The sequence below is a fragment of the Heliangelus exortis genome, chromosome 2 (assembly GCF_036169615.1).
Source record: "Heliangelus exortis chromosome 2, bHelExo1.hap1, whole genome shotgun sequence".
NCBI classification, from domain to species: Eukaryota; Metazoa; Chordata; class Aves; order Apodiformes; family Trochilidae; genus Heliangelus; species Heliangelus exortis.
In genome coordinates, this window is record NC_092423.1 from 56,796,590 (window position 1) to 56,824,151 (window position 27,562).

Below are 27,562 nucleotides of genomic sequence, written 5' to 3' on the forward strand. Positions count from 1 at the left end.
TGTATTTATCATCTACAGAAGATGTAAAATGGATAGATTTACTGTGTCACTCCTAACTACACCTGGAAAGCCTCTATATATGCAAAATATTCTTACTTGACAGAGATGGACAAGTTACAAGATAAGGTAATGTTCAACTAAAAAGAGTAATTTGTATTATTATAAAAAAGAAAAGGTCGATTGGCATAATTTATGTAGGGAGAAGGAAAAATGCTACAAGGTGATTCTGATAAATGTTCCAATCTTTTAAAAAGTCGATTATAAACAATATTGAGTTATGGCAATATTAGGGCCATGTTCCTTAGCGTTTAATATACCATATAGGAGGAATTCAGGTGCCTGTGTCTAAAATGGTAATAGAGAAGACACATTTCCCTGATAACACTGTAAATGCCTTGCTTTAGCTCAATCAATATCTGATTTTCAATTTGCAAAATTTCCTTAATTTCCTTAATTTCCAAAATTTCCTTAATAAGTGTTTGAGCATGTTCACACATGAAGAATCAGCCCACTTGCATAGATTCACTGCAATTCAAACAAAGAGAGGAACACCTAATTTTGCCCCTGTCCTCTCAGGGGCCCCATCCAGCAGACAATATTGAAGAATAAACCAGTCAAATATTAGTTAATTAAAAACAGAAGGAGAAGACCCTACTTTCAGCTTAATAATGTGTTATTTTGAGTACTTCTGTAGGTGAATTCTCAGCATTTCTTGCCTGAAGGAATTCAACTGTGCTATTTCCATATGCCAAAATAATATCCTTAATGAGTATGCAAGAAATAACTCCCTACCTTTTCTACTGAAACCGTGGAACTGCCCAACAGACAACTCATTCTTCTGAAGGACTGCCTAACGGGGAACCAGACAGGGCAGCTGCTCAGTGATGGAGTTCTCTCTCACTGGGCAGTAGGGATGCCCAGCATTTGAGCTGAGCAGTAAGTACTCTGTACAAAACACAGTTAAAGCAAATATTAACCTCTATTGTATTAGCTTAATGTTTTTACCCGCCATTCATGTGACAAGGTATTGCTATTTAAAGAACTCTTAATATTTTTCTAATATGCTTCTATGTTGTCCTCACTTCCTGTACATTAAGAAATTTGTTTCATAATTCATTTAAAGTTTGGCAATGATTAACCTGCGATGCTAATGTTGCAAATCATTGCAACACATATCACAGTGTCTGCCAGCAGATGCTATTGAGAGGGTGCAGAGGCCATTAATTTTGGCACAGGATGAGTTCATGTGGTACTATTACTATACTTCCATAATGAGTCAAGTTTTCCCCCTGCCAGTGCAGTGGTTTATCGATGACAAAGAGGATAAGGTGGCTGTGAAGGGTATGCTAGCGTACTTAGCAATGTATTGGTGTTCCTACCTACATCCAGCAAAGACATTTGCACTGCAATTTTTCAGTCAATGAGAGTAACTTATTTCACTGCTTCTGTAACACTGTATCCTTTTTGGAGTTGCTACTTCCCAAAATAAAACCTTCACTTTCTCCAGTCCTGATCTTCATATGTATCTATGGCTGAATTATAAAGCCTTTATCTGTTCAGTTCAGATTATAACCATTCCTCCCCAGTACTCAAAGCTGCAATTATTGTCACCCTTATTTCACTAGAAAAATCTAAATGGCTGATGAAAAACAGGCCTGAGCAACTGTTGCTGAGGGAAACTGCTCTGGAGCTGGCTCAGCCTGCAGTGAAAGCAGCAGATCTTGGCACACAGGGCCTTTTCCTCAGGCAGTGAAATACCAGGACAGTGAAGAGACCCACCAGGAACCAGCAGCTCTTGTGGGAGTTGCTGACAAGACTTGGACATTGCCAGGGCTATGGCACCCGCCCCCAGGCCCATTGAAGTTCACATAGGGAGCACCAGTGATCAGAGCAGTGTGGCAACAGCATGGCACATCAGCATGGCACGAGTGTAGTGCTGCAGGGTGCACGGGAAGGTTGTGCAGGAAGGGTGTAGTAACTCTACTGTAAACACAAGAGGTGAGTTCAGTTGGTGATCATAACTACCTAAGAAGGAGCTCGACTGCAGTATCCAGAGAAAAGCTCTGCCTTCTGCACTCACCAAAATGGTTTGTGGCAACCCAGACAGATCTCTCAGAAAAACACGCAGCTGTCCAGGTCTCAGGATGCAGGGACTGCCACAGCCATTCACTGGTAATGGGTGCCAGTACTGGGGACAACTGGTTGAGGTGTGAACAGGTGGACAATCTTTTCAGACTGGTGGCAGAGCCCTAAGAGGAAGTAGAAATGTTAAGGAGGTTAAGAAAGAGACTGACTGATAGAGCCATGCTCTGCCCTCGCTGAGAGAACAGCCACCAGAAAAAAGCCACGATCAAGGGGACTCTGTATCCTCCCCACACCAGGCAGATGGCAGTAGCTTAAACAAAAGGAGTAAATGGATGCAAGTCCATGCTCAGGGCTGCAGACAAAACCCATCCTTGCCAACTGCCCCTTCCCAGATGCCTCTGTATGACAGGTATGAGGCTCTGGATGGGGAAAGCCAGTCAATGGATGAGGGGGATGATGGTCCATCTACATCAGAGGTGTTTCCAGGGTCAGAAAGACCTACCCCCGATATCAGAACCACCTCCACTAGGAAGAAAAGAGTTATAGTTGTAGGCAACTCCCTTCTGAAGGGAATAGAGGGTCCAATATGCCAGACAGACCCTCCTCTTAGGGAAGTCTGCTGCCTCCATGGGGACTGAGTTAAGGATGTCACTAGGAAACCTTCTAGCCTGATACAGCCTTTGGACTATTACCCATTACTTATCTTTCATGTGGGTGGAGACACAGCTGCAATGCATAACCTAAAGGTGATTAAAAGATATTTCAAGTCCTTGAGACAGTTGGTGAGGGGAGCTGGGGTACAACTTATTTCTCTCCTTCCAGTTGCAGGCAGTGACTCTGGAAGAAACAGACACATCCACTCTATTAATCCAGTGCTCCGTGGCTAGTGTCACCACCATAATTTTGAGGTTTTTTTATTATGGGATGGCTCACATACCACCAAGCTTGCTGGTGTCAGATTGGATTGGCTTTTCTCAAAGGGGAAGCAGGGCCTTTGCTCAGAAGCTTGAGGGGCTCACAGAGCTTTAAATTAGATTTGACAGGGGACGGTATCAAGCTTCTCTGTGACAAGCTAAGGGATGACATGCCAAGGTTAGAGGAATGGTGTGCTAATGAGAGCCCTCAGCCTGTCAGTCGGAGATGTACTGTAGCACACCTTAAGTCTTACAGAAATAAGCCAGGGAGTCCTGAGGTAATTCAAGCCAACAGGAAAGCATGGGAGGTAGACCTCAATGGAATTTGAGCCACTCCAGCCAGAATGTCAGCTTCACTGGGGGCAACTTAAACGCCTCTGTGCAAAAGCAGAGGGAATAGGGAATAAACAAGAGGAGTTGTAGAACGTTTTCATGCCTGCAGGACTGCGATCTTATTGGCATCACAGAAACATGGTAGGAAGAATCATATGACTGGAGTGTTGGAAAGGAAGGATAGAGGCTCTTTTAGGAGGGACAGGCAGGGGAGACAAAGGGGCAGTGTTGTCCTTTGTATCAATGACCAGCTGGAGTGCATGGAGCTCAGTCTGAGTGTGGATGAGGATCTGACTGAGAGCTTAAGGGTCAGGATTAAAGGGAGAGCAGAGGCAAGGGTCATTACAGTGGGGGTCTGCTGCAGGACACCCAACCAAGAAGACTGGATGTAGCCCTTTATATACTGAGAGGAGTAGTCTCACGTTCACAAGCCCCGATCCTCATAGGGGACTTCAGCTACCCTGATATCTGTTGGAGGAACAACACATGAAGGCATAAGCCATCCAGGAAGTTCCCAGAATAAGTTGATGAAAATTTCCTCCTCCAGGTGATACAGGAGTCAACCAAGAGAGATGCTGGACCTTGTCCTCACCAACAAGGAGGGGCTGGTGGATAACATGAAGCTCAAGGGTAGCCTTGGTTACAGTTATCATGAGATGGTGAAGTTCAAGATACCTAGAGCAGCAAGGAGGATGCACAACAAACTTACTACCCTGGACTTCAGGGGGGCAGACTTTGGCCACTTCCAGGACCTGATTGGTCAAGTACCACACAATAAAGCCCTGGAGGGAAAAGGAACCCAAGAAATATGGTTAATATTCAAGGATCACCTCCACCAAGCTCAGCAGCAGCGCATCCCAACAAAGAGGAAGGTAGGCAAGAATGACAGTAGGCCTGAATAGATGAACAAGGAGCTCCTGGACAAACTCAGACACAAAAAGAAAGCCTACAGAGGGTAGGAGCAAGGACAGATAGGCTGGGAAGAACACAGAGAAATTGTCTGAACAGCCAGGGATCAGTTTATAAAAGCTGGTATAATGAAATCTGATGGAATCAAATCTGTCCAAGAATATCAAGGGCAACAAGATAAGCTTCTGTAGGTATGTTGGTGACAAAAGGAAGACAAGGGAAGATGTGGGCCCTCTCCTGAAGGAAACAGGAGATCTGGTTACCTGGGATATGGTGAAGGTTAATGAACTCAATGACTGTTTTTCCTGTCTTCACTAGCAAGTGCTCAAGCTCCAGCACTCAAGTCACAGAGCACAACGGCAGGGACTTGGAGAATGAATAACCATCCATGCAGGGGTAGACCAGGTTCCAGGCTATCTAAGGACAGATAGAACTTAATGAATGACTGGCTATTTAAAATTTCCTTCTCAATGCTCCTATGTGAACTCATGCCTTACACATTGCATGCTGTTCGACTGTTTTTTTGAAGAGGAAATTGTTAATTTTTGCATGTGTTTTAAAATCATTTTACTATTCTGTTTATCATTGTATCTAGTTCCTTGGTACCATTAATTTTAATAATAGTCTGTACCATATGTCCTGATTTTATCCAGGATAGAACCAATTTTTTTTCTAGTGATTTTACTTTTCAGTCTCCTCTAAGTAGCTGCACTTGCGGAAATCAACAGCAAGTTTCTCAGTCAGTGTCTGCTTCTAGGGCTGATAATGCTCAATATTTATAGTTACAGCTAGAGAATGGTATGCAGAACCAAGGCCACTGCTCAGTTCTGAAAAACATCTTATGCTCTGGAAAGAAAAAGGGAGTATAGGGGTCACACCTGTAACCCTCCCTTGAGGATGATGGACCAGACAGGGGACCAAAAATGACCAAATGAAATAGTCCATCCCATATGCATCATACTTGGTATAAATTTAAGGGATCATGAGGGTCAAGCTCTCTTCACCCATAGGCCACATTCTGAGAGGATTCCATCTATCTTCAATCCTGATCTATGCCCTCCCAAATCCTCCACCTCCCAACTGCTGCTGACTCCAGCAGCCCAGCCTCGGTGATGACATGAGCATTACTGAGGGAGGAACATGATTATCACTTTTTAATATATTTGTACATATTTCAGTATTTTCCTTTCCATCACTACTGCTTCATTAAAGGTAAGTTTAGTTTCCAACCTGTAAGTCTCTCTCGTTTATTATCTCTCCTTTCCTTCTACAGAAAAGGCAAGGCATCAATAGACAGCATGTGTCATTTAATTGCTGGCCCAGTGTTAAACCTTGACAACCATGGCAAAATAAGCTTTGACATTAAAAGTGACCCCCAATATCCTTGTATCTGAAGGTGACATCATTAACTTATTGGAAATCTGCTGCCACTAGCAAAGGCACCATTCTAGTACTTTCTTGAGCACAGAAAAAGGCAGGGGGAGGATGAAATGACATAAACCTAACACAGAAACTCCTTTTTCATGCAACCACCATTCTTACTATTATTACACCATGGTTTGAATGGCAGTGGAATTTGAAGTCCAAGAAGTATTTGGCAGTACTGGTGGATAAAAAGCTAGATATAAGCCGGCAGTGTGTGCTTGCAGACCAGAATGCCAACTGTGTCCTGGGCTGCATCAAAAGCATGACCAGCAGGTCGAGAGGTGATTCTGTTCCTCTGCTCTGCTGAGATGCCCACCTGGATTACTATGTCCAGTTCTGGAGACCTCAACCTAAGAACATGAATGTGCTGAAATGAGTCCAGAAGAGGGCCATGAAGATGATCAGAGGGGTGGAGAACCTCTCTTTTGAAGACAGGCTGAAAGAGTTGGAGTTGTCCAGCCTGGAGAAGAGAAGGGTCCAGGAGACCTCATAGCAGCCTTCCAGTACCTGATAGGGATCTACAGGAAAGCTGGGGAGGGACTTTTTACAAGTACATATAGTTACAGAGCAAGGAGTAATAGTTTTGACCTAATGAGGGTAGATTCAGACTGGATATAAGGAAGACATTTTTTTACAATGAGGGTTGTGAGACACTGGAACAGGCTTCCCAGAGAAGCTGTGGATGCCCCCTCCCTGGAAGTGTTCAAGGCCGGGTTGGATGGGGCTTTGAGCAACCTGATCTGGTGGGAGGTGTCCCTGCCCATGCAGCGGGGATGGACGAGATGACCGCTAGAGGTCCGTTCCAACCCAAGCCATTCTACATTCTACACTGCCATCCACTGATAGACTGAATCTGCTGCATTCCAAGTCAGAGCTTATGTGCTTTTTCGAACCTGAATCACAAGGCCTTCAGCAACCCACGGCTGCTGCGTAGCCGAGCAGATTTCTGGTAACCATCATGTCCTGATAGTCTCAAAGTACACACTGGAGTTTCTCCTCCACTTGTTCAAAAGGTGATCTCCACAAAATCCTCCTTCCAGCTTCTGACATCTCTTTAGAAGCTCTGGAGGATGAGGGCCCTACAGTCTGCTTCCGGTTTCCTTTGGAAGACAGGTTTTGTCTGCCCAAGACCTAAGAGGCAGCAACCCGGTGGTCCTAACGCTGTAAGGATACCTGCAACAACAGGTTTGAGAAAAGAGAGGAAGCATTTTTTGTGCCCAACAAGGAAACAATCCAGGGTGGCTCTGGCACATGTACACAGAGGCGCACCCCCTTCCCGGGCCGTCTCCCCAGCGGCACTACCTCGACTCACGGCAGGCACTTCTCCTGCCAACGCTCCGCTGCTCCTCCTCCTCCGCCGGTGCAGGAGAACAAAACCCCCACCGACTTGCCTCGCTTGCGAGCCGGGAAGTCGCATGGCCATAAATCAGCGCCAGTTCTGGCACCCCCTTCCTCCTCGCTCCCGGGGACGTCGCCGCCCGCAACCCGGTACCACCGCTTCGCTTCGGCACCACCGCCCCGGCGCCGTCAGTCAAAGAGCGAGGGGCGGGGAGGCGAGGAAATGGCTCTCACGTGAGGGAGGCGGCAGCTCCGGATTTACCCTGCCCGCTCTCCGGGGAGGAGGCGCCAGCGGGACCGGGGGCCGTCTGCGCCATGCCGACCAGCTTCACCGTGGTGCCCGTAGAGGCGCAGGGCGAGGAGCGGAGGTCTGCGGAGCGGGATGAACACCTGCAGGAGGAGGAGGAGGAAGAGGAAAGCTGCGAGAGGGACCGGGGCTCCGGTGAGAGAGAGGGGAACTTGGAGGTGCCGGGGGGCAGCTCCTGAGGAGAGTGCCGGCGCTTTGTTTGCGGGGGAGCTTGAGCTGCCGCGGGAGGCGGGCCGGCTCGCCTCTGCGGGGTCCCCCTGCCCGGGAAGGGGTCGCAATACCTACTCGCAGCGGGCTGTGCCGGGGCTACCTGTCTAAGTTGAGAAGGGCTACTCGGGAGAGGGAGAAAGTCCGGCGCCCGGGGTGACTGAGAACTTGTTTCTTTGTTTCCATAAGCCGTCGCCGCTGGCCGAAAAGAGGAAGTGCTGCCGGGCGGCTCCGGCCGGGGAAGCGGAGCAGCCCCGGGATCGGGCGCGGACGCGGCTCCCGCCCGGAGCGGCGTAGGGCGGTCACTCTCCCCACCGCTTGCAAGCGGAAGCGGGAGTAACCGGAGCCGCTAGCAGCACTTCAACAGGCCCGCCTAAAAGCGCTCTTTAAAAGCCGAATCCTGCCACGAGCTCCTCAGGGAGAGAGTAGGAGGTGGAGAAGAGTACAGCCTCACCTGGCTTGGGCCAGGTGTTTGTACAGTCGTGTTTTTCACCAGCTGCCAGGTCTTGGCTTAAGTAGGTGTTGGCTATCTGTTAGCGTGGTGCTAGTGGGAGCCTGGCAGCCGCCTGGGAGAGCGGTCAAACCTATGGTGGAGCTCGGGCATCGCGGGTCTGTCTGGTCGAGGCAGCATCTTCTGTGGAGCGGTATGAGCATTTGTCTGTGGGCAGTGCTGGGGAAAGCAGCGCTTTCCTCACTCGCCCCAACGGTACGGAACTGCTGGGGTTCCAGTAACTTTGGCTCAGAACCCGTAACACTTCCTCTTTGTGAAGCACGTTGCAGCACCAATACCAAGTATGGTGCTTGAATCACCGCTAGCACTGAGATCTAGTTGGACCAATGCTCATTCTTAACTTTTTTTTTTTCTTTTTTTTTTCTTAGCTGTCAGATGAAAAGATGGGTTTTATAAAAGGCAATTCCACTTAATGGCAACTTCTCCCTTTCGTGGTATGGATCCCAGATAAATAAGGCTAATACCATGGGATATGAATGTATTGAGATGAAAGCAGATATTTGACAAACAATATAAATATATTATTTTAATTTCTTTTTGCACAAGGATTGTTTAGGGAGATAATTGAGTAAGCACCAAGTTGACAAAGTTGGTTTGCTTTTTCCTCTTAAGCTCTACTTACCCATAAAAGATATACACTATATGTTCATATATGTTCAAGTGATGAACATCTATTAACTTCCCCCCTTTTTTTTCTTTTTTTTTTTTTTTTTCTCTAAACTAGATGAAGTAGAAAAACCAAAATAGTGTAGACAATGGGAACAGTTTGTTGCCTTTACAGGATGGATGACAGCAGTACAACTTTAATTTGTTTGGTCAGTTTTCCTTATGGTAGAAGAGCTAGATAGATACTGCTCTCTCTCAGCCTTTCCTGGTATGTAGGTGCTCCAGTTCCCTTATTGTCTTAGTGGCTCCATGCTGGACTCTCTCCAGTTGCTCCTTGTCATTCATGAACTGGGAAACCCAGGACTGGATGCATTATTCCAGATGTGGCCTTGTCAGGGCATAGTAGAAGGGATAATCTCCCTCAACCTACTGGCCACCCCCCTACTAATGCACCCCAGGATGCCATTGGCCATCTTGGCCACAAGGGCACCTTGTTGGCTCATGGTCAGCCTGTTGGTGACCAGACTCTCGGGTCCTTTTCCCCAGAGATACTTTTAAGCAGGTCACCTGCAGGGTTCATCTGGTGTTGTTCTTCTCCAGATGCAATACTCTACACTTGACCTTGTTGAATTTCATTAGGTTTCTCCCCACCCAAGTCTCCAGCCTATGCAAGTCACACTGTATGGCAGCACAGCCTTCTGGTGTCTCTGCCACCCCTCCCAGTTTTGTGTCATCAGCAAACGTGCTGAGGGTGCACTCTGCCCCTTTGTCCAATTGAATAGGCTTGGAGCCAGTACTATCCCCTGGAGAACACCAGTAGGTAGACCTGGGCCTCCAACTAGACTCTGCCCCATGTACCACAACTCTCTGAGTTCTGTCCTTCAACCAGTTCCCAATCCACTGTCCAATCATCCAATCCACACTTCTGAAATTTGGCTGTGAGGATGCCATTGGAGACAGTGTCAAAAGCCTCGCTGAAGTCAGGGTTGACAATATCCACTGCCCTCCCCTCATCTGTCCATCCAGTTATGCCATTGTAAAAGGCTGTAAAAAGACTGGTCAAGTGTGACTTCTGCTTGGTAAATCCATGTTGACTACTCCTGAAAACCCCCTTTTCCTCAACATGCTTTTAGATAGTGCCAAGAACAACCTGTTCAATTACCTTTCCAGGGACAGGGATGAGGCTGACCGGCCTGCAGTTACCAAGGTCCTCTTTCTTGCCCTTTTTAAAGACTGGAATTACATGGGCTTTCCTCCAGTCCTCAGGCACTTCTCCTGTTCTCCAGGACTTTTTGAAGATGATGGAGGGTGGCCTAGCAGCAACTGCTGCCAGCTCCCTCAGCACTCATGGGTGCATCGCGTCAGGGCCTATGGATTTGTTGATGTCCATTTTACTCAATTTATCTCTAACCTAATCCTCCTCAACTGAGGCAGTGTCTTCTTTCCTCCCAACTTCCTCTGTGATCTTGAAGGTTTGAGACTCATAAGGGCTAGCCTTATCAGGCAAAGAAGGAATTCACTAACTCTGTCTTCTTTTTATCCTTTGTCACCAGGGCATTCACTTAATTCAGCAGCAGGCTGACTTTTCTCTAGTCTTTCTTTTGCTTCCATTGTGCTTGAAGAAGTCTTTCTTGTTGTCCTTGACCCCTCTTCTCAGGTTTAATTATAAAGGGGCCCTAGTTTTCCTTGCTGAATCCCCACATCCTCTGACAAAATTCTTGTATTCCTCTGTTACGATCCGAGTTATTATTTATATTTTGTTTGCGAGGAAATTTCAGCCACTACTCATAGACGACGGGTGAATTTACAAAAATAACCAGGCTTTATGATTTAAACAAGTTAAAAGGATTTATTTAGGATTTATACAATTAGTTACTTTGGAGAGAAGAGTAGTTAAGAAGAGAAAAGAAGGAAGGTAATTAAGATGTTATCACCGTCCGCCGGCCCTGGCCTCCGGCTGTAGTCGGGTGCGTAGGGTCTGCCACTTCTCTGTCCCGTAGCTGAAGCCGAAGTGCCGAGAGAGGGGGGGTCTAGAAGAAAGCCGCCTCGCCGCTTTCCGCTTGGGCCTTCAGAGCTGCTTCCCGCCTCTTTGCGCCGAGCTGGCTGGAGTTTGTAGTCACAGGAACTGGCTTCCACGTGTCCTTCTGAGCTGCTGGCTCCTCCGAGCTGCTGGCTGCTCTAAGCTGCTGGCTTTTCGGTTCTTCTTGGGCGATTTTTATACAGGAAAAGAAAAGGGGTCCCTTTTTTGCATAAGTCCCTGATACATACAGATTTCCAGACTTCCCGGAGATGAGTCATCCTTATCTTTTAGTCTTTTTGGGTGTCCTGCTACCTTCATTGTCTCCATCACGTACCAGGAGACGACCTGATAAGCATTCTTATCTTTTAGGTGTATGTCAGGCATATGGTGAGGTAAACATATGTTAATTGACAAAATGTTGCAACATAGCAGGGAGAAAGAAAAAAAAAAGATTGATTCAAGAGACATATTTTGTATTTTTGAAGTGTTTACATCATCCTCCCAAGAGGTCAACCCTGTCTTCCATGTTCTAGAAACTTCCTTATTCGACCTGAATTTATTAAGTAGCTTCCTGCTCAACCATGTAGGTCTCCCGGGTTCCTTACTTGATTTCTTACTCTTTGGGATGCTCCAATCTCGAGCTTGGAGGAAATGGTTCTTGAATATTAACCAACTCTCTTGGGCACTCCCTTAGGGAGGCTATCCTCTAGTGCCCTATACTGTGGGATTTTCCCAAGTGGCTCCTTGAAGAGGCCAGAGTTAGACCTTCTGAGACTGTTTTCTTCACACATAAGAAATGACTATATTAGATAAACCTGTTAAAACTTTTTAAAGTTTCATTACCAACTCTGCATGTCAGGTGTTTGAAAGCATAACTAGTATTTTTAGCATCCCATAGTATTAATTATCTAGGTACAGTAGTATTTTAGTTTTTGTATTAGTTTCCAAATAATTCCTACAATATTTTTTTTTAAATTGAAGACCCTCAAACACAAATATCAGTGACAAAACCTGGTCATACTCCAATAAGTGTTCATATAACTATTGAAGCATGAGTGCTGTGAATTTCTGTAAAATGGTAATTCCTGGAAAACCGGGAGATAATTGAGGCAGGTGTGTGTGTGTATATATATATGCAATTGAGGGAAGATGAGCTAATCTTACTGAGATGTGCAGTATATGTTTAGTCAGCTTCTGCTCAAACACAGAACCTGTTTGTAGTTCAGAATTTACTGTACAGAGAAATAGAGTGTTACATGTTTCTCTTTATCCTGTTGCAGTTTGTCAGGTTTTTGTACCCTGAAAAAATGCACACTGATGTATTTTAATTTTTTAAAGCATTGTAGTGTAGTTATCCCTCTTTGCCCTGTTCATATGCTTAGCCAATAATGTGCACAATATTTGCACTATTCTCTAAAGGCTCGGGTCAGGTGATGTGCATGGGAGCATGTGTTGGCAAATCTGGTACTTTTTTCCACATGCTCTTACGGGCTTCAAAAACTTGTGTGCCAGAAAAAGATGAACCTTACATGAAGCTGGATTAGTTTCTCATTTTTGTTTGTGAGTTTAGATTAAATTTTAAATTTGTGTGTTCTAAATTTGTATTTTCACACTCAGTGAATTGCTTTTCCATTCTCTTATGCAGTCTGGAATCAGTGTGTATCTTTGGCACCTCAAACTGTGGCAGGATGATCTGCTGCTCTAGGAAAAATTATCAGTAATTTGTTTTCTGATCTTGTCATAATATGACAGGCATCAAATCATTCTAATTCTTGTTATGTCCCTTTCTAGATCACTCAAGATTTTTCTAGATTTTTCCCATCTTAACCCTATTACCTTTCTTTTTCCAAAGTGAAGACAAACTTAATTAGTCATTCTTTACATGAAGCTGTTCCATGCTTAGACTTAGTCTTTTTCTGAACTTTTTACACTTCTGTTCATTTTGAAATGGGGGATGTTCCAGATCTGTGCATGATAATCAATTTGTGAACAGTGGTGGGTTTTGGTTTTTTTTCATGTGATTGTCTAACATGGTCTTTTTTCCTTTTTCATTCCTGAAACTTAGACTGTGGTCTGAAAAGGTGTTTTTATGAAACAATCATAACCAAAGTATCTCATTCATGAGTGTTAACAATCAGTTGGACCTGAACTGGTTTAGGATTGTTTTCCTTTGTTTATGTATATATTTACTTTTGAAATCAATCTTTTTTAAATCTACTTCTAAGATCTTCATCAAATTTTGTCTGTTGATTTAACACTAATTTACTCTTGGAGATCTGGAGCTGGCATGTGCCTTAACTATCCTAAATAACTTGAAATAATAGTTTCAGACTGTCACATCTCTGATCACTTCATGTTTGTTTTTATGTTATTCTTATTTTTGTTGCTGTTTTTTATTAATGTGTGGAACAGTGTGTGTCCCAACAGAACTTCAGTGACCATCTATGAGAGTAGACTACATTTGTCTTGTATTTCCTTGTTCAGTTATTTACTTATGGCTTACCTAGTGTCTTCTCTCTTATTCTATGGCTACTTTATTTTCTTTAGTATGTTTAGAGAAGAACTTCATTAAAAGTCTTTTGGAGATCTCAGCAGACTGCATAAATTAGGTTTCCATTATCCATGTGCTTTTTGGTTCTTTAAAGAACTCTTGGCTGTGTGAGGCAGAATCTCCCTTCACAGAAGCCGTGTTGGTTGTCTTCCCCTGCTAACCCAGTGTAATATTGTGTAATACACCATCGGAATGGAAAATATTTCTGTTGCAGATAAGTGCATATCTGTCATATGATCACAAGCACGGTAGTTACACACAGGGATTTGCTTTGCCCTGGAGCATTCACTGTTCAGGTCAGCTGTGCCAAAGTGTCCTAATAATTCCTTTCACTCTTTAATATAGCTACAAGTATCATGGTGAATAGAAGTGTTTCCATTTACTATTGATAGTTCCAAGTGAAATGGAAGCAAATAGAGGCAGAGGTAAGGTTAATAAACTAAATAATTTCACTTTGGACTAAATGGTCACAGAATTTTGTAACTGTTTAAATATTTCTTTCAGACTGTTGCAATTTTTTTTTTATGAAGGAGAGGATCTAAATGCTAAATTATTTTATGTACTTCATTGGGTTAATGTCATGTGAATGAAATGCTAGCATTCTCTTACTGTACTTACTGCCCAAGTCCTAAATGTAAATAATTCTAGTCATAAACTAACTTTGAAGTAGCATATTCCAGAGAAAGTACCAACAAAAACAGTGATGTCAACCCTCATAATTTTAAGTTCTCTGATCCTGCAATGACAATATTACTACTGAGATTTTTTCCTCTTCTTGCTCATTTTTCTTTTAATGGTTATACTTTTGTAGCCCTCAGAATATGGTGAGTACAGGTCTTCTGATGTAACTGTTTTCTTAGAGGTTTTCATAACAGAACTTCCATGAAATGGAATCTTAAAATTATAAGATACCAGTAGCCAAAGCTGAGCCTGACAGTGGTGTTGGTAAGGGTAAAAAAAAACTTGCTCAGCAGCAGCTAAGAGACAGGAGTGAGAATGTGTGAGAAGAAACTATGCAGACACCAAGGTCAGCGAAGAAGGTAGAAGAGGAGGTGCTTCAGGCACTGAAGCAGAGATTCCCCTGCAGCTCCTGGTGGAGACTGTTCACCCAGCAGCTTGTGGAGAACCCCACGCCAGAGCAGGTGGATGTGTCCTGAAGGAAGCTGTGACCTGTGGTGAGTCCACAGTGGACAAGACTCCTGGCAGGAGCTGTGGCTCTATGCAGAGGAGTCCAATCTGCTGGAGCAGATTTTCTCCACAGTCGGGACCTGTGACTGTGTGAGGGACTCATGATGGAGCAGTCTGTTCATGGAGGGATGCACCCTGTAGGAAGGACCCATGTTGGAGTAGTACTTGAAGAACTGCAGCCTGTGGGAAGTACCCTATATTGGAGAAGGTTGTAAAGGAATGTTTCCTGTGCATGGGAACCTACGCTGGAGCAGGGGAAGAGCATGAAGACAAAAGGAGTGCTGGAGAGAGCAGGGAATTAACCCCCATTCCTTGGCCTGCTGTGCCACGTAAGGGGAGAAGTTAGAGAAGCTGAGACTGAGGTTCAACCTGGGAAGAAGGGAGAGGTGGGCAAAAGGTATTTCTGGATTTGTTCTTATTTCTCATTATTCTACTCTGACTTATTACTTGGCAATATAATTAATTGTTTATCCAAGTTGAGTGTGTTTCGTCCACGACAATAATTGCTGAGTGATCTCCTTGTTCTTTTCTTCACCCACAAGCTTTTTAATCTTATTTTTTCCCTGTTCCGTTGAGGAGTGGGTGCTTCCTAGTGCCTGGTGGGCACCTGGCATCTAGCCAAGGTTGTCATGACCTGAAGTCTAAGAGAGACTGCAGTCTTTCTAATTTCATATGCAAATTTTCAAGTAGTTGCAAAATCGGATATTTTGATGCAGTACATTATGAGACACTAGGCTCTTGCTATGCTGCCCTGACACTGCTTTGCAGGAGGTATAATTGTTTCTTTGGCAGCTTTTCAACCCTCAAAATTGCCATCCTTGGGTTTTAGGGCATCAGAAGTGTTACTTATTTTTAAAAGTCTGATGGCAGTCTTCAGAAAGGGGTTACTGAGTAGTTAGCAACATGCAAAATTAGTTTTCCCCTGAATAACTTTGCTCTTGAATCACAGATGTAGGAAAATATGTCCTAATAATGTCTGTGTCAATTGAACAGTATTTATAATCTACTTCCTGATTTCAATAGCTAGCATTCTTAATTAGGTACCTTAATTAGTTGTATCCTTTAGCTAACTTATAGCAATCAAAAGTAATCAGCACTCAACCTATTTAGGAAATAATTTTGGCAGGCTTTAGTAGAGGTGAGATGTTGAGTGGTAACTGCTTTACCAGAAACATTTTTTTTCCTTTTGTGAACTTGTGTAGCTTCTGTAAAAAATTGTTCCCTTTGTGGAAGAAACAAAAACCTTGTTTCTTAGCTTTTGACAATAGACATTTTTTAAACTTTAAAACTAAAAATGTCTTCCTACAAGCTTTCTTTTTGAAGACAATAAAACCCTTTAGCAGTTTAATTCAAGTTTTGAAGAGTGGGAAGCTTGCATATTTTTATTCTAGCTTCAGAAAGGAAAGTTAAGAACATAGTTGAAAATATGTTGGAACTTGGATTTTTTTACCTGTAGAACTGTCCTGATAGAAACTTAGAACCACAAAATCAACAAGGGTGGAAAAGACCTTCAAGATCATAAAGTCCAACCATTGGACTTCATGGTCCACCATACATCACTGTAGCCACTAACCATTTCCCAAAGGGCCATGTCTAGCCATTTTTTTTAATAACCCCAGGGATGGTAACTCCACCACCTCTCTGGGCAGACTTTTCCAATGTTTCACCACTCTTTCAGTGAATAAATTTTTCCTAATATACAATCCAGACCTCCCGTGGTGCAACTTGAACCACTGCATCCAACCTCTTGTCCTGTCACTAGGGAGAAGAGAACAACACCTGCCTCATTACAACCTCAATTCAGGTAGCTGTAGAAAGTGATACTGTCTCCCCTCAGCCTCCTCTTCTCCAAGCTCAACAGCCCCAGTTCCCTCAGCCTCTCCTCACCAGACCTGTTCTCCAGACCCCTAACAGCCCAGTTGTCCTTCTCTGCACCCTCTCCAGCACCTCCATGTCCTTCCTTACTGCAGTGCCCAAAACTGCACACAGTACTTGAGGTGTGGCCCCACCAAGGCTGAGTATAAGGGCAAGATCACCTGTCTGGTCCTGCTGGTCACACTATTCCTGATGTAGGCCAGGAGCACAGAATCACAGAATTATTGGAGTTTGAATTATTGGAGGGAACCTCTAGAGGTGGTCTAGTCCAACTCTCCCACCAATGCAGTATCACCTAGAGCACATTACACATGACTGCATCCAGGCAGGTTTTGAAAATCTCCAGAAAGGGAACTCCACAACTTCCCTGGGCAGTCTGTTCCAGTGCCTTGTCATCCTCACAATAAAAACATTTTTTCTTATGTTTAAATGGAACTTCCTATGTTCCAGCTTGTGCCTGTTGCCCCTTGTTCTGCCACTGTGAACTACTGACAAGAGTCTGGCTCCTATGTTCTTTGCACCCACACTTTAGATACTTGTAAACTTTGATAAGGTCCCCCATCAGCCTTCTCTAACTAGGCTAATGAGACTCTCAGCCTTTCTTCATAAGAGATACTCTAATCCTCCAATTACCTTCTTTGCCCTCTGCTGGATTCTCTCCAGTAGTTCCCTGTCTCTCCTGAGCTGGGGAGCCCAGAACTGGATGCAATATTCCCTCTGTGGCCTCACCAGGACAGAGTAGAAGGGGACAATGACCTTCCTTGACCTACTGGCCACACTCTTCCTTATGGAACCTAGGATTCCATTTGCCTTCTTGGTCAATAACAGCACACTGCTGGCTCATGGATAATTTACTGCCTATCTGGACTCCCCAATCCTTCTCTTTAGCAGTGTTTTCCAGAAGGTCCACCCCAAACCTATACTGGTGCTTGGGGTTCTTCCTCCCCAGGTGCAGAACCCTACACTTGCTCTTGTTGAACCTCATCAGGTTCTTCTCTGCCCAGCTCTCCAGCCTGTCCAGGTCACAGTGGATGGCAATACAGCCCTCTGGAGTGTCAGCTGCTCCTTCTAGTTTTGTATCATCAGTGAACTTGCTGAGGTTACATTCGGTCCCCTTGTCCAGGTTGTTGATGAACATATTGACCTAGATTGGACTGAGTATTGACCCCTGGGGGACACCACTGGTGACAGCCCTCCACTTATCACCACTCTGAGTTCTGTCACACAGTCAGCTCTCAATCCATCTCACTGTCCACTCATCTAGCCCACAGTTTAATTTTCTCCAGAAGACCCGTACTCATTCAGGCAGGTCTCCTACCTCCTCTGCTTGATTTCTTCCTCCTTGTGATACACTGGTCTTGAGCTTTGGAGCAAGTAGTGTTTGAAAGCTGCCCAGCTGCCAGCTCGGGGCATCCACAAGTTCTAGATGGATGAAAGTTCCCTAACCCATGGAATTCCACTGAGCAGGTCTTTGAAGAGGCTAAACTTTGCATTCCTGAAGTCCAGAGTTGTAATTTTGCTTATTTGTCCACTTCTTCCACACAAAATAGTGAACTCCACCATTTTGAGGCCCCTACAGCCAAGGGTGCCCCTAACCTTAACATCTCCAAAAAGATGCTCTTAGTCTGTTAATGCCAGATCCAGCAGCACATTTCCCTTCATAGGTTCATTAACTACCCACATCAGAAAGCTCTGATGCAGGAACCTCCTGGGCTGTGTCTGCTTTGCTGTGTTGCCTTTCCAGCAAATAGGTGTGTGATTGAAATCCTCCATGAGAACCAGGACCTCTGACTGTGAGGCTGCTTTCAGCTGCCTGTAAAAGGCCTCATCAACCTCCTCATCCTGATAAAGTGGCTTGTAGTAAGCTCCCACAGTAGATATAGTAACCATCCCCAACAGCATGCAGCTGGCCTTCCTGGCCACCTGGGCACACTTCTTACGGGAATGTAAACAACCTGGTAGCTTGCTGCAATTAATTCTTGACCAGCTGAATCTCTGTTGGCATTTTTTCTTTTGTGGAACATTTGCTGAGGCTTTTCACAAGCCACTTAATTCTGCTAGTGAGTAATAAGAAGCAGTCCCAGGGCAGGGTGGGGAATCAGAATGGGAAGGTAGAGGAGGCTGGTTTTTTTGCATCATCAAGTGAGTAAGAGCGGCTCTTTTAGGGGCCTAGTAAGCACCGGAGGTGTTTCTAGGAAGTAGGAACTTCTGGAATTGGGCTTGGAATGAGCCTTCAACCTTCCCAGCCTTTCCACAGTTGACTATGCTTGTATTAGGACTACAGAGAAAAGCAGACTTTGGATATGATTCAAAGATTTGACCACTGGACCTTCTTCTAAGCAATAACATCAGTTAAATTAAACTGAAAGTTTCTTTGAGCTGATACAGAATGTGTAAAATAGATTAAAACATAAACTAGACAACAGTGACATCTAATTTGAGAGTTACCAAATTATGCAGTCAGTCTTAAAGAGTACTCCTTTATAAATTCAAAATATTTGTTTTTAAAAAGAGTGCTTGTGAAATTACTAGAATTGTATTTTGAAGTGTTTATCTGCTACATCTTAGGTACAATTAATGCAATATCTTTCTACAGAAAATGAATGTTTACTAACTGTACTTAAGGTTACCTTGCTTAACATTTGCTCATACGTACTTATGTATAAAACTAGCTTTTTAAATAGTAGATAGATCTTTGGAGGAATATCTTAGTACTGCTTGTTGCTAATGTATACTGACCTGCTTAGTAGATGTATTTCAAAGTGAATTTATTTGATGGAATAAAAACTTTAAATGTATTTATTATTAGGCAAAGATGTGGGATGTTTTAGTAACTTGATCTGGCTCATTTCACTAAGCATGGTGTTTACTGCTGATGGAAATCCTCCAGTTTAATTGCCTTTAGGGAGTTCTGTGACTGTCATGTAGTTTGGCTGTGTCATGTGCATGCTTCGCACTGCGTGAAGCCTTAATGACTTGTTTCAGGATTAATCCGATACTAGTAAGAAACAGGATTTGCGGTCTTACATCAAGCTGGGAGGAAGCAACTTTCAATTTCCTGTTTCAGTTCTTGATATGCAAAGAATCAGCAGAGGGGAATGACTTGATTTTTCCTTAATCATGAATGAACAAGATTATGAAGAAAGTGGGCCCAATCCAAGTAAGTCTCTTTAAAAGACAATACTGTGGTTCTAATGACTTTTACTTAAATAGCAGATTTTGGACTTCAGCTATATTATAAAAAAATTATGAATAGCTTTTGGAGTGTGTTTTTATTAGAAGTAGGCTGTGCTTGATTATCTTAGCAGCCAAAGTAAAGGAAGACTAGAATATTGTGATTTTGATAAGGTAAGTGATGGATATAGAATCTTCCATTACATAAAGCGATTTGTAAGGAGCTTAAGTACCCCTTGTTCTGCTTTTCAGAATAATTTAGATAAATTTTGCTAGTCTTCAATAAAAACAATGCAAGAAATTGGTGATATATTAAATATATTCAGACATTTTTTTACTAAAATCAGTGACCTACAGATTTGAAGTAAATTGTACTGAATTCTTAAACCCATGTTTAAACAAGGTTATTGATGCCTTTTCATAGTTTGAATTAAAACGAGGTAGTGGCTTTTGAAAACCTGAGTATGTTAGAGCTCTAAAAATACTTCTACATAGTTTTGAATTAGGAGTGGTAAGAAATTAATTTCCTGAGATGTCTTCAGCTGCCTGCCAATCAAAAATATGAACATACTGGAAACAAATATACATGATACAGAAGACAGTATTACAGTTTTTGACACAGGGAAATAGAAGTGTTGCATCCACAAAAGTTCCCAGTTTCAGTGACCTCTAACCTCTTTTTACCTTAAAAGTTTATGGAACAGTAAGTGCTTGTTTATGCTTCTACAAACAGCTGGTCATATTCTCAGTATGTAGTGGTTTTTTTTAAAAAGCTATTATTTTCCTCCTATATCTGAATAAACAGAACCTAGTTCAAGGTACATGGGCTGTGATTAAGAGTTGCCCTTTAGAAGCAATCAAAGGTTAGGACTTCTCTCTTAAGTATTACTCTTCAGCTGTCATCTGCTTTTAGATAGAATCATATAAAATTAGACATTTCTGGTGATAAGCAAAACTTTTTAGTTATACACATGTAGTTGTTTAGAGAACAGCAATTTCTAAAAATAGCCAACCCATCTTTTTTTGAGGCCATGTGGTTCAAAAGTATTGGATCATTATCACTTCTTTTAACACCTCCTGTATTCTTTTGCCAAATAAAAATAAGCTGCATTTATTTTTCAGATTGATGTTAAGCTATTAAAGCATGACAGAGAACATAGATCCTTGCTTTTTGGACAAAATACAAATGCAATTAGGAACATGTGATGTGAACAATAATAACAGCGTGGGACACTAAGGAAGTAGTGTATCTGGAAGGGATTTAGGGGTCAGACTGGAATAGAATAAGCGTGAGCTTGGTTTAATGCTGTGGTAAAGAGGGCTGGCCTGATCCTTGAAGTAGAAATGTGATGTTTACACTTCTGTAAATAGCATGATTAAGACTGGTGTTAAAAGGCTGCACTTGTTAAAGTTTGAAAATTATTTCTTTGTATAATTTTTGCTACAATAATGATAAAACATATTCCTAACCTTAATGAACATAACAGTTTACATTTTTCAAAAGAAAGTTTGAGGTGATTTGGTAAGTATAGTTGCATTCACAAATAGAAAATAGGAAGTGTAAATGGTTAAATTTAGAAGGTGTAAATTTGTAAGGATGTTATAGCTAGAAGTTTGAAGAGCCAAATTTAAATAGAAATAAGGAAAAAATTATTTGAGATTTTATTCCAGTAATTAAAAAACCCCTTAATCTCTGTAAAGATAGGTTAGTTTTTTTTCTTATTTTCATTTTGGAAAACTTCAGGATATACTATACTCTGGTCAAATCTCAGTATGTTTTTTTTTAAATTTATAGAGCCTAATGCAGAAATTAAATTCTGCAACCTGTAGAGAGACAGGAAATGAGATGGTTTAATATTTTTGTCCTTAATCTCTTAAACAGGCATCCTATTACAAATGTAGGATCACTTAAGTGATCATTAGCTTCTTCTGCCCCAAGCCCTGACTTTTTCTGACTTTTTCTAATACAAGAAACGTCTAACACATTTTTTTTGTACAGTAGCTCTTTTGATTCGTGGGGGTGGGAGTGGCAGGAAAAGGGCGAAAAAATCCTACTCTGGTTCCATTGTTTAGTAATATTAGCATCAGTGCTAAGGAGGTAGTATTGCTTACACAAAGTACTACACAGATGGTGTCTCTTGTGACAGGACAAGCATTTCTGTAGTGAACACATACACTCTCAAATCAGCATTAAGCATGCCCTACTGTTGTATTTCTGATACATAGGTTTGCTTGTGTGAGGAACAGTGTGATGTAGGGACACAGATGGGTGAGTAATTGTTAAGAGGGGAATGAGAGGCCACTCTGGTGTCATGGGTGGCTCCTGTCTAAGCTATGCAGTTGGGTTCTTTTACACTGTGTAAAATGGACTGGTTTGGATCAGCTTAGAAATTTTTAACTGGTAACATACCTTAAAGTATTCTAGCTGTCAGCGTTCGTGAGGATCACTGCTCTAAAACTTCTGAGGAATATGAATTTGAACTAAATGCTGCCTTTTTCCTTCATCACCTACACTTTGTGTAATATGCAGACATATTTCTGATGCAAATTTTGTTTGATGTGTGGAAATGTTAAGGAAAAATAATCTGATGGAACTAGCAGCTCTAATCTTGAGGTTCTCGCAACTGTGGGACATCGGCATTTGGTGGGCTGGGGTGGATGGGAGCACACATTGTGATCATCGGAATGAACACTGATTATATCCTCCCAAACTTGACACATCTCCTATCTTCTTTGCTTGCAGCTGTCCATCTTATGTAGAAAAGAAAAAGTAAGTTGTTGCGACTAGATTCCATGTAAATATAGTTACATGCATCACAGTTCTTGAGAGTATCTGTAGAAATCATGAGTAGGTTTTGGATGTCCTTTCAACACAGGTAATACCAGAGAGGCTTCTAGGAAAGGTGTACTACTTCAGTTTGTCTGCTGGTCTAAGGACAGAGTTTTGCTATGATATGTGAACATTCCATAGGAAATTAAAATTAATAATAATAATAATAATAATAATAATAATACTTACAAAAGTATATGCTTGAGGGACAGAAAACAGATTAAGTTTTAGAAATGAACCTTATATTGGGTGGAACATAGTGTAACATCAAACAGGTGTTTGTGTGTGTGTCATAAGACAGAGGGGACATTAGACCATAATCAAGTCCATAGATCTTTTTGTTCTTTTATTTTGTGTTTCTTATGGATACCAGTGGGTATTCAAGATGAAATACTGGCTTATACGGATTACTAATTTAGTCCAGATTTAATTTTTTTTTTTTCCTGTAAGCCCATGTAACTTGAATTACTTTTGAAATCAAGCAACAGTAGATACAGACTTTTTTGAAGGGCTTTAATTGCAGAAGTTTTAGTTGGATTTCAGAAGACACATGCAGTTTAGAGAAATGTCTAAAACTACATTGCAAGTTATTTTTATTGTATGTTTAACTCTTCTTCTGAGAAGAATTTTAGTTGATGCCACTTCAAAGAAGGCTGAGGGAACGGTAATTTGTTTGTCAAGCACTGTAATAGACTGACTGTCCAGGAAAGTGGTTCAGTCACCATCTCTGAAGGTTTTTTTAAAGATGTGCAGATGTGATGCTTAAGGACATATTTTAGTGGTGGACTTGATATTATTACATTAATGGTTAAACTCTGATCTTAAGGGTCTTTTCCAGCCTAAACGATTCTGTGATTTTATTATCTTTAGGCTTGTCAAGTCCCACCTGGTACATAACCCAGGGAGATTCAGACTGGACTTCTTCACAGAGAAGAGCTGAGGTGCTCTTAGCTCCAGTCTAGAAAGGTTCCTCATAGAATTCAAGGGAATATGGTTAAAACATAAATCTGTAAATGGCTTGAGACTTACTAGTGGGGTAATAGAGAATAAGTCTCTGCTCTGGTTTTTGGTCCGCCCAAACTGCTAAGCCTTGACAAAGTGTAAATCCTTTCCTTTTTAGTGGTTCTCTAATCCCTTCTTCTGAAGAAGGGATGAGCTAGAGACTGAGATATTTACTTATTTCTTTAACTTCACCATAGTTGTTGACTGTGTGTTGAGGTTCTAAAACCAATTATTTCTACTAGAATGATATAATACTTTTCAATTTGAGTTACACATTGGTAAGACTTACTGTATTTCTAAACATTAAAAATGCATACTTCCGAAGGTGTTGTTTTTTTTGTTTATAGGCAATATTACGTTCTTGACAATAATGCTGAAAACTCACAAAAAAACCCCAAACAAACCACAAACAAACAAAACAAAAAACCAAAAACCAAACTTGTTCAAAGTTGTTTGTAATTGCAGCAATGGTCACCAAACTGCAGATGAGGGAGTACTTTGTGTATTTTTCTGATCACCTTATTCAGCAGTGATTCTCTTTCTGGTAGAGCTGGAATACATACTGCTGATCTTATAAAATACTATAAAAATGCTCCACTGAACATTCTCAAAATATGAGAAGACAACTGCGTTAAAGAAACAGTAGACATACAGGATCTGCTAATGACAGGCTTTTTTGAAGACTAGCAGTAGAAAACTTAAAAATGGATAGAATACTGGTTCGAAACATTGAAAAAGGATTTGAACTATAGGTAGCGTAAGTTCTGTGTTTTTCCTTTAAAGTCTCTTAGGTGCATTGACTTGTTTGTTAGAGACATTATGCTCTGGAGGAAAGCCAAGTAACTTTATTTAGAAATACAGCAAAATAAAGGAAGGCTTCCCTGTTCTTCTACCTACAGTTTAAAATACTGAATGTACAATGCTGAAATGCTGGTTATCTTCAGATTTGATAAGACATTCTTTAACCTCAGAACTGTGAATACTGATTCACATTATTCATTTGGTTCATTCATGGAAACAATACTTGTGTTCATACTTTGTATGAGTATGAACACACACAAAAAACCCCTCACTTTTGAAGGCCTTTCTGAAAGGACTGGAGATGCCCCCAAGGTATAGTACTAATATTTTGCTAACAAGCATAGCTACCGTCTGTCAGTAGGCAAGAAAGTTGATAGAAGCATGGACTTAGTAAGACAAATATCAACCGACTTTTTTTTTTTTTTTTTTTAATTTGGGAGTGTGCCTTGTAAAGGATCCCTTGTAAAATCTTTAGCAAAAATAAGTAATTTTAAGGAATGGACCTAAAAAAAAAAGAGAACAAAACCTGTTTTCCGAAAGTCTTGGGAAAAAAGTGCAATGTCTTAAAATGTTCGAGGGCTTGTGCAATTTTGCAAGATGATGGAGCAATGGGCATGCATTTGCTTGAGGACAGAGTTGCTTTTAGTTGTCTATGGAAAAGCTAACTGAACCTTTTTCTCTTAAGTACAATAGAGCCAATTAAATGATAAATGCCAATTTCTCAGACAATCTTGTGCCAAACCAGTATGTCCTTTCACTGTCAAACAGCTCAATGTGCTGGTCCATGAGGAAGATTCTTCTGTCTTCAGTGTCTTCTGTTGGCCTTGCATTAAGCATTGTTGAAGGAGGGGGACCTTGTCAGGCTATAGTACTTAAAGCAGTGGGGGACCAATTAAAAACTGTAGAGAAATAGGAAAATAAAAGCTGGAGGGCAGGAGGATAGATAGAAGTAACTACATTGGGTAAGCACAGCAGTTGTAGATTAATTAATCAATAGTTTTTCTCTGGAGTGTGGAGTTAATTATAGAGCACTAATGGACAATGCTTATCTTTTTAGTTTTTTATGATAGTATGTTGCTTCTGTGTCATGATACCAGTAAGTATAGTGATACTGTAGAAAGTCTATTGGACAAGGGAGCTATGGAGAGTGGTAGGAAATCCATCGGGGATGTATCGGGGGACTGAAATATTTTTCAGTTTTTATTACAGTCAAGATGATACTTTGTGCTGATGCTGGTGATTGTGATTGCAAGAGCTTTATTCTGAGACTTCATGTGGGGAGACATGTCCTGGAGAAGGCTGAATGGAGGACAGAGGGAAAACAGTGCTTGTTCTCCAGTTCCTCCTTAAATCTGCAGTGAAGAGAACATAGGTACTTTTTGAATAAAAGGGCAAAAGCACAGACAGGCAAAGTGGCATAGTCAGGGACTTTGGACTAATGGGAAATGCCTGTGTTGTCACAGTATTGGCAGGTAATAACTTTCGTATTGCATGGGCTGGAAGGCAGTGAAAACGATGCTGTAATCTTTTGAGGTGTGCAAGAGCAGGTCAGGGGAGATATAGTTTAATGACATGGGTATTTCAATAAGAAATAGAATGAATTCAGCATGTCATGGATGATTCCCCACAACATTTACATCATAATTACTTTTTTTTTTTTTTTTTCCCATAAATTTCTGGAGTCTTAAGTACTGGAGTTTTTTTGAGGAAGTTAGTAAAATAATGAAAAAGTAGGTTATTGTGTTTTTTTTTTATTTGAAGTTTTATTATCAAGTAACCAGAATGTTGGGGCAGGGAAGAGGGGAAAGATGAGTGTTTGTAACAAATAACAGTAAGTAATAGTGGAGAGGCAGAGCACTGTACAAAGATCACAGAAATCATAGACTGTTAAGGGTTGGAAGGGACTTCAAGAGATCGAGTCCTGTGCTCCAGCTTGCATCCATTACCCCTTGTCCTGTCATTGGTCATCACTGACAAGAGCCTGACTCCATCTTCCCGGCTCTCTCCCTTTACATATTTGTAAATATTAATGAGGTTGCCCCTCAGTTTCCTCTTCTCCAAGCTGCAGAGCCCCAGCTCCCTCAGCCTTTCCTCATAAGGGAGATGTTCCACTCCCTTCATCATCTTGGGTGCTCTGCTCTGGACTCTTTCAAGCAGTTCCCTGTCCTTCTGGAACTGAGGGGCCCAGAACTGGACACAATACTCCAGATGCAGCCTCACCAGGGCAGAATAGAGGGGGAGGAGAACCTCTCTCAACCTACTAACCACCCCCCTTCTAATGCACCCCAGGATGCCATTGGCCTTCTTGGCCACAAGGACACATTGCTGGCTCATGGTCATCCTTCCGTCCACCAGCACCCCCGGGTCCCTTTCCCCTGTGTTGCATTGCTACAGCTCAGTCCCCAGCCTATACTGGTACCTGGGGTTGTTCTTTCCCAGATGAAAGACTACACTTGCTCTTGCAATTCATTAAATTTCTTTTTGCCCAGCTCTCCAGCTTCTATAGGTCCTTCTGAATGGCAGCACAGTCTTCAGGTGAATCAGCCAGTCCTCCCAGTTTTGTGTCATCAGAAACTTGCTGAGTAGACATTGTCACATCATCAAGGTCATTAATAAAGACATTGAACAAGACTGAACCCAGCACTGATCCCTGGGAGACCCCACTAATTATAGGTCTCCAGCTGGACTCTGCACCATTGATCACCACTCTTTGGGCTCTGTTGTGTAGCCAGTTCTTAATCCATCTCACTATGGACCCTTCTATCCCACGTTTCCTGAGCTTACTCACAAGGATGTTATGGGAGACTGTGTCAAAAGCCTTGCTAAGGTCAAGGTAGACTGCATCCACTGGTCTCCCTACATCTACCCTTCTAGTCATAACACCAGAGAAAGCTATCAGATTAGTCAAGCAAGATTTCCCCTTGGTAAATCCATGCTGACTACTCCTGATAACCTTCTCTTCAGCACGGTGAGAGATGACCTCCAGAACAAGCTGCTCCATAATTTTTCCAGGGATTGAGATGATGCTGACTAGTCTGTAATAGCCTTTATCTTGTTAAGATTGGACTGTTAAAGTAAGCATAAAGTCCTTAAATGTGGATGCTGAGTCCATGTCTGGGGTAAAGACATGGGGATTGGCACATACCCCTACACATTATCTAGAACCAATTCTAGATAAAAAAGCATTTTCTGACTATTCCTTTTATGGTATATTTTGTCTTTTTTTTTCCCTTTTTGTTTCTAATTGTTGCACTTTTCCACCAGCGGATGGGATTGCCAGGGAAAGCAGTCCATTTATTACTAGTGCAAAGATGGACAGAGGAAACGTGTATGAAGGAAAGAATATGGCTCTCTTTGAGGTAAGTTTAATACCCCAAAACCATATTTCCCCTTCAACTGAGGAACTCATAGCAAAATGGAAACAAACCCCTGTTTTCTTTCTCTTGAAATTTAGGGGATGTGTGTGAATCAATTTTCAAACTTTTC

At 42.1% G+C, this 27,562-nt stretch overlaps 1 protein-coding gene across 2 annotated transcripts in view; it reads left to right on the forward strand.

The window, feature by feature from the left end:
* The first annotated feature begins 7,253 nt into the window (after window positions 1–7,253).
* The window catches only part of SLC12A7 (solute carrier family 12 member 7), a 69,140-nt gene continuing 48,831 nt past the window's right edge, over window positions 7,254–27,562 (forward strand). Inside the window, exons 1-2 of one of the 2 annotated variants that reach the window (XM_071736234.1) lie at window positions 7,254–7,446; window positions 27,341–27,435. In XM_071736234.1, the coding sequence (XP_071592335.1) occupies window positions 7,320–7,446; window positions 27,341–27,435 (222 nt within the window). In that variant the 5' untranslated portion in view covers window positions 7,254–7,319. The remainder of the gene's footprint in view (window positions 7,447–27,340; window positions 27,436–27,562) is intronic. The other variant, XM_071736232.1, reaches the window with a different exon arrangement.